At 44.1% G+C, this 12,117-nt stretch overlaps 1 protein-coding gene across 1 annotated transcript in view; it reads left to right on the top strand.

Moving 5' to 3' along the window:
• Positions 1-12,117, top strand: part of GLG1 (golgi glycoprotein 1) — a 435,835-nt gene that overhangs the window by 255,295 nt on the left and 168,423 nt on the right. The window contains 1 exon segment of the mRNA XM_030203623.1: positions 7,233-7,321. Coding sequence (XP_030059483.1) covers positions 7,233-7,321 — 89 coding nt within the window.

The raw sequence follows: 12,117 nt of genomic DNA, 5'->3' as shown, positions 1-12,117 counted from the left end.
CGAGGTGTGGCTATGGGCCCGTGCCCACGGCATGTTTCTCCAAGCCACGTATCTGGCAGGCGTAAACAGTCTGGCCGACAGGTTGAGCAGGATAATGCAACCTCACGAGTGGTCACTCAACTTGGGTGTGGTACGCAATATCTTCTGAGAGTGGGGCACCCCCTCGGTGGATCTCTTTGCCACTCAGACCAATCACAAGGTCCCTCAGTTCTGTTCCAGACTTCAGGTCTACGACAGACTAGCGTCAGATGCCTTCCTCCTTCATTGGGGGAAGGGCCTTCTGTATGCATATCCTCCCATATCTCTGGCGGGGAAGACTTTGCTGAAACTCCAGCAAGACCGTGGAACCATGATTCTGATTGCGCCCTTTTGGCCGTGTCAGGTTTGGTTCCCTCTTCTTCTGGAGTTATCCTCCGAAGAACCGTGGAGATTGGAGTGTTTTCCAACCCTCATCACTCAGAACAAGGGGGCGCTTCTGCATCCCAACCTCCAGTCTCTGGCTCTCACAGCCTGGATGTTGAGAGCATAGAATTCGCCTCCTTGGGTCTTTCTGAGGGTGTCTCCCGAGTGTTGCTTCCAGGAAAGATTCCACAAAAAGGTGTTACTCTTTTAAATGGAGGAGGTTTGCCGTCTGGTGTGACAACAAGGCCCTAGATCCTCGCTCTTGTCCTACACAGACCCTGCTTGAATACCTTCTACATTTGTCAGAGTTTGGTCTCAAGACCAACTCCGTAAAAGTTCATCTTAGTGCAATTAGTGCTTATCATCAACGTATAGAGGGTAAGCTTATCTTTGGACAGCCTTTAGTTGTTCGCTTCATGAGAAGTTTGCTTTTGTCAAAGCCCCCTGTCAAACCTCCACCAGTGTCATGGGATCTCAATGTCGTTCTCACCCAGCTGATGAAACCTCCTTTTGAGCCACTGAATTCCTGCCATCTGATGTACTTGACCTGGAAGGTCATTTTCTTGGCAGTTACTTCAGCTCGTAGAGTCAGTGAACTTCAAGCCTTGGTAGCCCATGCTCCTTATACTAAGTTTCATCATAATAGAGTAGTCCTCCGCACGCACCCTAAGTTCTTGCCGAAGGTGGTGTCTGAGTTCCATCTGAACCAGTCAATTGTCTTGCCAACATTTTTTCCCCATCCTCATAACCGCCCTGCTGAACGTCAGTTGCATACATTGGACTGCAAGAGAGCATTAGCCTTCTATGTGGAGCGGAGAAGCCCCTTCAGACAGTCCACCCAAATGTTTGTTTCTTTCGACCCCAACAGAAGGGGAGTTGCTGTCGGGAAACGCACCATTTCAAATTGGCTAGCAAATTGCATTTCTTTCACTTACGCCCAAGCTGGGCTGACTCTTGAGGGTCATGTCATGGCTCATAGTGTTCGAGCCATGGCAGCATCAGTGGCCCACTTGAAGTCAGCCACTATAGAAGAGATTTGCAAGTCTGCGACGTGGTCTTCATCCACACCTACACATCTCACTACTGCCTTCAGCAGGATACCCGATGAAGGGTTAGAAGGAAAGGCTTGCCTTTTTGAGGATGACACAAAGATAACCAATAGAGTGGATACCCTGGAAGGAGTAGAAATCTCCAAGTGTTAGAAGAATGGTCAAGGGTCTGGCAGTTAAATTTAATGCCAAGAAGTGCAGAGTGATGCACTTGGGGTGTAGAAACCCAAAAGAGATATATCGGATAGGAGGGGAGAGATTAGTAGGCTTGACTCAGGAGAGGGACCTTGTGGTGATGGTATCCAAGGATCTTAAGGTGAAGAAAAGCGACAAGGCGGTGGCTGGGGCCAGAAGGATGCTATTCTGCATAGAGAGGGGTATAACCAGCATAGGAAAGGAGGTGTTGATGCCCCTCTAGAAGTCGTTAGTGATGCCCACTTGGAGTATTGAGTTCAGTTTTGAAGTCTGTATCTTGCTAAGGATGTAAAAAGACTGGAATCAGTGCAAAGAAAGCTACACCAATGGTACGGGATTTGTGTTGCAAGACGCATGTATACCTCGGAGGAAAGGATAAATGGGTGATATGATACAGACGTTCAGATATTTGAAAGGTATTAATCCGCAAACAAACCTTTTCCAGGGGCAGGAAGGCGGTAGAACTAGAGGACATGAATTGAAGTTGAAAGTGGGGGGGGGGGGGGGGGGGGGCAGACTCTGGAATAATGTCAGGAAGTACTTTTTCATGGAGAAGGTGGTAGATACTTGGAATGCCATACCACGGGAGGTGGTGGAAATGAAAACAGTAATGGGATTCAAAAATGTGTGGGATAAACATAAAGGAATCCTGTTTAGAAGGAATGGGTCTACAGAAGCTTAGCGGAGATCGGGTGGCAACACTGGTAATTGGGAAGCAAAGCCAGTGTTAGGCAGACTTCTACAGTCTGTACCCTGAAATGACAAAGACAAATCAAGGATAGGTATACATATAAAGTATCATATACAATGAGCTTATCTTGTTGGGCAGTCTGGATGGACTGTACAGGTGTTTATCTGTTGTCATCTACTATGTTAGTGTATCTCGATTATGCAACCTAAATGGGACTGACCCGTTGTTGGATAATACAGAAAACAATGGTAACCCCTCAAACAATGCAGGAACAAAGGCAGTAAAAGCAGGGATGTCGATTATGCAACCTAAATGGGACTGACCCGTTGTTGGATAATACAGAAAACAATGGTAACCCCTCAAACAATGCAGGAACAAAGGCAGTAAAAGCAGGGATGTCGATTATGCAACCTAAATGGGACTGACCCGTTGTTGGATAATACAGAAAACAATGGTAACCCCTCAAACAATGCAGGAACAAAGGCAGTAAAAGCAGGGGTGTCGATTATGCAACCTAAATGGGACTGACCCGTTGTTGGATAATACAGAAAACAATGGTAACCCCTCAAACAATGCAGGAACAAAGGCAGTAAAAGCAGGGATGTCGATTATGCAACCTAAATGGGACTGACCCATTGTTGGATAATACAGAAAACAATGGTAACCCCTCAAACAATGCAGGAACAAAGGCAGTAAAAGCAGGGGTGTCGATTATGCAACCTAAATGGGACTGACCCGTTGTTGGATAATACAGAAAACAATGGTAACCCCTCAAACAATGCAGAAACAAAGGCAGTAAAAGAGAAGGAATGTCACCGGGGGTCTGTCAGATTTGCCGGATGGTCAGATCAGCGAAGGTCGAATAATTGAGACTACTGTACTTTATTTTCTTTTCCATTATATCCTTTTTTGTCATGAGTTGTCGAATCTTGTTTGGTCTGTTTTCCATCTTTTGTTAAAGTTAAATAGAAATAGTCCCCATCATCTTCATTCCCTATTAGGCAGTTTTGGCATGATGTTCTTTGCCTGTTGAGTTAAGGACAATTTCTTATTTATTATTTTGGAATCAATTAAAGACTTATTTGTTTAAAAAATTTATTTGTAAGGCTTTACTTTTTTTTCCAAGGTTTGCAAACTTGTCACACACACACAGTCCCAGCCAACCTCCAATCTTCACTTACTGAATACTTGTGTTCAGTGCTTTTTTTGTAGAAAAAAAGGTGCCAGTAGTCATTGTGGGTGCAGTCACCACATATGACTCCACCCCTATTATAACCACACCCACACTAGCCACACCCCTTATACCAGCCATAGCGCATATAAACAGACATCATTGAAAATATTATACTAGTATAGGAGAAAAAAATAATGTGATTTTTTTTTATTATAAATAATTTCTGTAAGCTGTTACAGCTCCAGTATACCCAGTGCAAAATAAGACAGCAGATGTAAATTCTCAAATTGGACATATTCTAGACACTAAAATGAAATTAAAATGATTTTTTCTACCTTTGTTGTCTGGTGACTTTGTTTTCTGATCATGCTGGCTCAGTATCTGATTCTGCTGCTATCTGTCCTCTTAACTCCGTTTCCAGGGCTTCCTTTCCATTTAGTTCTTTACTTTCCACCTTTCTTCTTCATTTCTTGCCCTACATCCGTATGTAAAAGCTGAGTCCTCCGCAGACTTGACTGCCCAGTGGCTCCAGCTTCTGCCTATTTTCTACATCCATGTGCAGTTTTTCTCCCTTTTCCCTCATCTCATCTCCTTCCTCACTCTCTTCCCTCGCCTCCATCCATGTCCAGCATTTCTTTTCTCCCCATGCCCGCCACTCCATCCACCCATGTCCAGCAACCCTCCTCTCTCCCCTGCCCATGTCCAGCATGTATCCTCTCCCCCTGCCCTCCCCTCCACGTCCAGCACTTCTCTCCAAGTCGCGACGAACCGGCTGGCAGTGAAGACAGCAGTACTAACTGAGGCAGGCAGGCAGAAGGCGCAGGGCGCAAGCAGGTTCGTCTCCTCTGATCGCACGTTGCTTCCCTCTCAGCGCGTCCCGCCTTCGAGGACGGGACGCGCTGAGAGGAAAGCAACACGAGGTTAGAGGAGACGAACCTGCTTGCGCCCTGCATCTTCTGCGTGCCTGCCTCAGTGAGTACCGCTGTCTTCACTGCCGCCCGGTTCGTCGCGACTTAGGGAGGGGAGGACAGGGGAGAGAGAATTGCTGGCATGGAGGGGAGGGGAGAGCAGGGGAGAGAGGAGAATCGTGACTGGCAAAATTTAAATGGAGCAGGAATGGATGGGAGCGGGACCGCAAAAAAAAGGGTGCCGGTACACCGTACCGCCGCCTACAGGCACAAAAAAAGCACTGCTTTTGTTACTCCTATTGATTTGTTTTGATATCAGATGTCTTTCTCACTGCAGGTAGCCTCTTTGTGTAAATCCATTTTTTAATACCAAGACAACTTTGTTCAGTTTGTAGCTATTTCGATCACAATTCCTTTCAGTCCGATACTCTCACTCCTTGTGTCTAGGATTGATTACTGTAATGTGATTTACTCTGGTGTTACTAAGTCTATTCTTTTTTCTTAATATATCTATTTATTAATTTTTCATTACATTTATATCATAAACATAAATGGCATTACAAAAGTCTAATTTTCATAGACATATATCAGAAGAGGAAAAGAAAAGGAAAAAACAATATATTATATTAGACCACAAATTATTGATCCAAGATATAGGTACATATTTAAACACCAAAAAGAAGTGATAACCCACCTCAATCTACCAAAATACAAATAAATCTTAATCAGGAAAGGGCAAGGACTCAAGTCAGGGCAGCCGATAAATACAATTCAAGTTAACGCCAGATTACTCCTTACTAGCTATAAATATTTTAAGTTTTTCAGGTTCGAAAAAAATATAATTAGTGGATTGTAAGGAAATATAACATTTACATGGAAACTTGAGATTAAAGGTCCCACCTAATTGTAGGACTCTTGCTTTTAATAATAAGAAATCTTTCCTTTTTCTTTGTGTCTCTCGAGAGAGATCAGGAAAAATCTGAATTTTCGAACCCAGAAAAGGTGTGGAAATATGGCGAAAAACAACCTAAAAATATTATTGCGGTCCAGTTCCAGAGCAAAAACTGCCAGCAGTGTCGTCCTCTCTGTGATAACCTCCATTGAGTTTTCGAGGAACTAAGTTAAATTTAGCTGAGGAGATGGTATAGTCCCCTTTCCTGCCCTGGAGATGTAAAGAACTCGGGTCAATGGAGGAAAAGCTTCTGAGGGAATCCCCAGAATTTCAGTGAAATACTTTTTCAACATCTCTTTGGCAGGGATTAAAGGGGACTTAGGGAAATTCAAAAACCGAAGGTTATTTCTCCTCTGCTGGTTCTCCATATATTCAATTTTTTTTTTCTTTGGACATTATTATCCTTCATTATAGCTTTAATAAAGTTCTTATTGGAGTTTACCTCAGTTTCAATGGAGTCCACCCTTGATGTTTGCTCAGTCACCTTTCCGGATATCTCAAACTGAGCCTGTGACAGCTTCTCCAAAGAACCTGCTACCTGGAGTAGCGTGGCGTTTAGCCCTTGAATTGCCTCCCAAATGGAGTCCATGGTGATAACCGCTGGTTTCACTATCTCCCGATTTCCCATAGAGGATTCGTCCCGATTCCGAACAGGCTGAGAGGCCTTCGGCATCAAGCCTGCCTGCAATGGTGTTCCGATCGGAGACGAAGTAGCAACGGGGTCTCCACTGCTAGCTGCAGGGGTCACACTTCCGGACACCACCATCAGCTGGTTCTCCGTCGCCAACAAAGTTCCTCCGGGCCTCAGGGGGGTTATCCTCAGAGGGGGGCTCAATGTCACTCCCTCTGCACTAAGGTCCAAGATCTCCGTTGGACCGCTCGAAGCACCGGCTTGAATCCTCTGAACAACTAGCCCCGACTGCTCTAGCGTCGTCTGACGAGCGGCAGGGGGATTCGCCTGACCCGTGGAGCAGGGTGTTCGAAGCTTTCCCTTTCTCTTACCCATTGTAAAATAGGTAAGTTATCCGCTTGCAATTTCGCGAAGGGCAGCAGGAGCTGGTGTTCATGCGACCTTCCCAAACGCCATCTTGGATCCACTAAGTCTATTCTAAAGAGAATCCAAACCTTACAAAATACAACCATTAGGTTACTTGGCCACGCTCGTTGGTCCAGACCATGTGACACCTCTGCTTAAGAAACATCATTGGCTTCCTTGGCTCAGTGTACTTGAACGTAACTCACCTTGAGCTACTATTGAAAAAGGTGTGAGCAAAATCCAAATAAATAAATTGAACACCACATTAAATTTAAGATCCTGCTTTACTTTCAAGGTATTTAGATTAGGTGCTCCTCAATACCTTAATGGTTTAACTATTCCATATGCTCCAGTCCATTTGCTTAGATCCTTAAATACCAGCGCTTAATACTGCCCAGTCCATAAGTTGCACAACTTGAATCCACCAGGAAAAGTGCCTTTGGTTTTGTTGCCCTATACTTATTGAACAGCTTACCTTTATCTATTTGTGATGAATTATTCCTGAAAAACTTTGTTGGGGTTAAAAACATGACTCTTTCAACAAGCCTATTCCACTTAAATCCGGGCTGCGGATTAACTATCTGAGACACTTAACACTGAGACACTGCTGTTTGCTGTAGTTGTATTTATTGATTGTATTTTTTTGGCTTATTATCTATTGAATTTTTATGTTATATTCGGAGTGAATGAATTTTCTTTCCTATTTATGAGTGGAGTTCCTTTCCTTTATGTTTTAGTCTGTTAACCACTTTGCCCTGCTATAGTCAGATTAAGCAGTATAGTAAATCATAAGTAAATATCTTCTCTGATTTTGATTACTTTTAGGTTCAAATGAAGGATTTCAGATTCTCTTACAAATTCAAAATGGCCTGCAAAGATGATGTCATGAAAAATTGTCCCAACATCAAGAAAAAGTAGGTGTCATAAATTGTGTAGAAATATGTCAGTTTATTTAGTATTGCATGATGTTACAGAGGAGCAATAATTCTGTTACAAATGTTAGTTTGTTTTGAAATTGTTTTTAAAGTTCTGTTATCCAATAACAGCTATGTTCATAATGCTACAAGTTAAATCACATTGAATGGAATCTGCCTGGCTCATACAGTATTATCTTAACAGACAAATTTGATCTAATAAGACTGCAAAGGCATGAATTAAATCCAAATGATTATTAGTGATTGTGAAAAAGAATTTCCTTAAGAACATGAGTAGCCATACTGGGTCAGACCAATGGTCCATCTAGCCCAGTATCCTGTTTTCCAAACAATGGCCAAGTCAGGTCACAAGTACCTGGCAGAAACCCAAATCGTGGCAACATTCCATATTACAAATCCCAGAGCAAGCAGTTACTTCCCATGTCTGTCTCAATAGCAGACTATGGATTTTTTCTCCAGGAATTTATCCAAACCTTTTTAAACCCAGATACACTAACTGCTGTTACCATATCCTCTTGCAAAGAGTTCCAAAGCTTAACTATTCGTTGAGTGAAAAAAATATTTTCTCATATTTGTATGTAACTTCCTCGAGTGTCCCCTAATCTTTGTACTTTTGGAATGAATAAAAAATTGATTTACTTCTACTCATTCTACACCACTTAAGATTTTGTAGACCTCAGTCATATCTCCCCTCATCTGTCTCTTTTCCAAGCTGAAGAGCCCTAACCTCTTTAGCCTTTCCTCATTCGAGAGGAGTTCCATCCCCTTTATCATTTTGGCTGCTGCTCTTTGAACCTTTTCTAATTCTGCTATATCTTTTTTGAGAAACAGCGACCAGAGCTAAACGCAGTACTCAAGATGCGGACGCACCATGGAGCAATACAGAGGCATTATAGTATTTTCAGTCTTATTCACCATCCCTTTCCTAATAATTCCTAGCATCCTGTTTGCTTTTTTGGCCACCACCACACACTGAGCAGAAGATTTCAGCGTATTATCTGCAACAACACCCAGTGCTGACCCTCAAGGTGGACCCTAGCATCAGATAACTGATTCGGATTATTCTTTCCAATGTGCATCACCTTGTATTTGTCCACATTAAATTTCATCTGCCATTTGGATGCTCACTCTTCCAATTTCCTAAGGTCTTCCTGCAATATTTCATAGTCCGTCTGTGTTTTAACAACCTTGAATAGTTTTGTATCATCTGTAAATTTGATCACCTCACTTGTCATTCTGATTTCCATATCATTTATAAATATGTTAAATAGCACCGGTCCCAGTACAGATCCCAACGGCACTCCACTGTTCACCCTCCTCCATTGAGAGAAATGACCATTTATCCCTACCCTCCGTTTTCTGTCGAATAAACAGTTCCTAATCCACACCAGAACCTTGCCTCCTATCCCATGACTCTAATTTTCTCAAGAGTCTCTCATGAGGAACATAACAAATTGATGAGGCAATACTTCCCTTAGCTGAACCCATGCTAACTCTGTCCCATTAAACCATGTTTGTCTACGTGTTCCATAATTTTATTCTTTATAATAGTTTCCACTTTTTTGCCCGGCACCGACGTCTGCCTTACTGGTCTATAATTTCCCAGATCACCCCTAGAATACTTTTTAAAAATCGGTGTCACGTTGGCCACCCTCCAATCTTCAGGTACTATGGACGATTTTAATGACAGGTTACATATTACTAACAACAGATCAACAATTTCACACTTGAAGCACCCTTGGATGTATGCCATCTGGTCCAGGTGATTTACTCTTTAATTTCTCAGTTTGGCTCAGTTCTTCCACACCATCACCCTTGAAAACCATTTCTGGTACATCAAAGACAGAAGCAAAGAATTCATTCAGTTTCTCCACTATGGCCTTGTTTTCCCTGAGCTTCCCTTCTGCTCCTTCATGATCTAATGGTCCCATGGATTCCCTCGCAGGCTTTCTGATATACCTGAAAAAGTTGTTACTGTGAGTGTTAGCCTCTTCGGCAAGCTTCTTTTCATATTTTCTTTTAGCCTTCTTTTTTAATGCTTTGCATCTGACTTGTCAGTGCTTGCTTATGTTGCTTCTTCTTTTTTTCATTTGGGCCTTTTTCCATTCTTTGAAGAGCAATCTTTTGGCTATAATGGCCTCTTTTACTTCACCTTTTAACTATGCGGCTGACGTTTTCTCTTCTTTCCACCTTTGTAAATATGTGGAATGCTTCTGGACTTGGCAAAGGATGACCTCTTGACCCCCAACACTTGTCCCCTTCTGGTGTAATTCAGTATAAAATTTAAGGAATTCTCTCCTCGTGCTTTCCTTATCCCATGTCTTCTCTCCTGCCCCTTGAATCTTAATTTTCTGTTTTTCTCTGGGGTCTTAACTTACGAACCAAATGCTTGATCATATTGACATATTTCAACAGAGTTGATACCCCAGAGGGAGTGGACAACAAGAAAAGGGATCTGCAAAAGTTAGAAGAATGGTGTAATATTTGACAGTTAAAATTGAATGCAAATAAGTGCAGAGTGATGCACTTTGGGGGTTAGGGGGAGGGTGGTATAGAATGACACGGGGACAGGGATCCGTCTTAACTGCGGGGACAGGGACAGAACTTGAGGGCACGGGGCAGGGATGGGGACAAACTTTGTCCCCTTGTCACTTTCTATTTTGAAGCCTGTGTCAGATGAAAGATCCATCAAGCCCAGTATTCTGTTTCCAACTGTGGCCAATTCAGGTCACAGGTACTGGCAGGATCCCGAAAACTAGATAAATTATGTGCTGCTCTGCTCATAGGACCTCAAGGGGGTAGATGCTTGTCTATGATTCCAATGCTTCTGGATGGAAACACTTCTCTCAGTTTTGCCTCAGCGCAGGCAGGGGAGTTCTTGACTTCCAGTACCTCCTGGAGACCTACTTCCACTTCCCCACTGTGGATCATCCAAAGAGATATCTGTTCTTCTGAGTGCTAGGGTGGAAATTTCAGTTTTGGACCTTGCAGTTTGGTCGGGTTAAGGTGGCACGTGTGTTTTCCAAGGTAATGGGGGTGAGTGCTGACTGCACAACGTGTGCATCGGGGTATTCATTCAGGTTCATCCGTGCCCGGACAACTGGCTATTTTGTTCAACTCTGCTTTGGAACTAGATTGGCTTCCTTGCAGGTCATCCCTGGGTTGGGTAGTTAACCAGCCCAGGAGCCATCTGGCCCTGTCTTAGTCTCTGGAGTATTTTGGGTTCACTTTGACATGGCCAGAGGGATGGTTTTTCTTCTGGAGGAACGAGCAGAGATGCTCCGGACACAGTTGTGCTATCTCCTGGAGCCCGCGGTTTGGGATTGCTTGCAGCTCTTGGACTCTATGGGAGAGGGCCTGCAAGCATCTGCTACAGCAAGCCCTGTTGTCCCAGTGGGTGCTACCCTTTCAGGACTTCCTTTGTTCTCCTGCTCACGCCTAGGGGTGAACATCAGTCTGGCCTGGTGGGGCTATCCGGTGAACCTTTTGAGAGGGGTCCCTCTGGATCCTTTTCAGCTGGTCACCATGGACCCTGAGACTTCGCGGTTGGGAAGCTCACTGTCTTGGGTGTATGGTACAAAGCACCTGTTCAAGCCAGGAGTCATCCTGGCCATGAACTGCTTGGAGACCTGAGTGGTCAGTCTGACTCTGCAGGAGTTTGTTGCTCTTGGAAGGGAAAGTGGTCCGTGTGCTGTCAGGCAAAGTGGTGGCATACATCAACAAACAGGGTGGAACGGTGGTCCTGGAGGCGGAAAGTCTCTTGTAGGTGGGCTGAGACACATCTGTAGGAGGAGGGAAAGGTGAGTAGTGGAGTGCCTCAGGGATCGGTGCTGGGGCCGATTCTGTTCAATATATTTGTGAGTGACATAGCCGAAGGGTTACAAAGTAAAGTTTGCCTTTTGCGGATGACACCAAGATTTCCAACAGAGTGGACACCCCGGAGGGAGTGGAAAACATGAAAAAAGATCTGAAGAAGCTAGAAGAATGGTCTAACGTTTGGCAATTAAAATTCAATGCGAAGAAATGCAAAGTGATGCACTTAGGGAGTAGAAATCCAAGGGAGACGTATGTGTTAGGCGGGGAGAGTGTGATAGGCACGGACGGGGAGAGGGATCTTGGGGTGATAGTATCTGAGGACCTGAAGGCGACGAAACAGTGCGACAAGGCGGTGGCCGTAGCTAGAAGATTGCTAGGCTGTATAGAGAGAGGAGTGACCAGCAGAAGAAAGGAGGTTTTAATGCCCCTGTATAAGACGTTGGTGAGGCCCCACCTGGAGTATTGTGTTCAATTTTGGAGGCCGTATCTTGCGAAGGATGTTAAAAAAATGGAAGCGGTGCAAAGAAAAGCTACGAGGATGGTATGGGACTTACGTTCCAAGACGTATGAAGAGAGGCTTGCTGACCTGAACATGTACACCCTGGAGGAAAGGAGGAACAGGGGTGATATGATACAGACGTTCAAATATTTGAAAGGTATTAATCCGCAAACGAATCTTTTCCGGAGATGGGAAGGCGGTAGAAAGAGAGGACATGAAATGAGATTGAAGGGGGGCAGACTCAGGAAAGATGTCAGGAAGTATTTTTTCACGGAGAGGGTGGTGGACACTTGGAATGCCCTCCCGCGGGAGGTGGTGGAGTTCAAACATGAATGGGATATGCATAGAGGAATCCTGTGCAGAAGGAATGGATCCTCAGAAACTTAGCTGAAATTGGGTGGCGGAGTAGGTGGGGGGGAAGAGGGGGTGGTGGTTGGGAAGCAAGGATAGGGGAGGGCAG

This window comes from Microcaecilia unicolor, chromosome 5 (assembly GCF_901765095.1).
Source record: "Microcaecilia unicolor chromosome 5, aMicUni1.1, whole genome shotgun sequence".
In the NCBI taxonomy this organism is placed as follows: Eukaryota; Metazoa; Chordata; class Amphibia; order Gymnophiona; family Siphonopidae; genus Microcaecilia; species Microcaecilia unicolor.
Note: the sequence above shows the minus strand (reverse complement) of the source record. Positions and strands in the feature narration are given on the sequence as shown.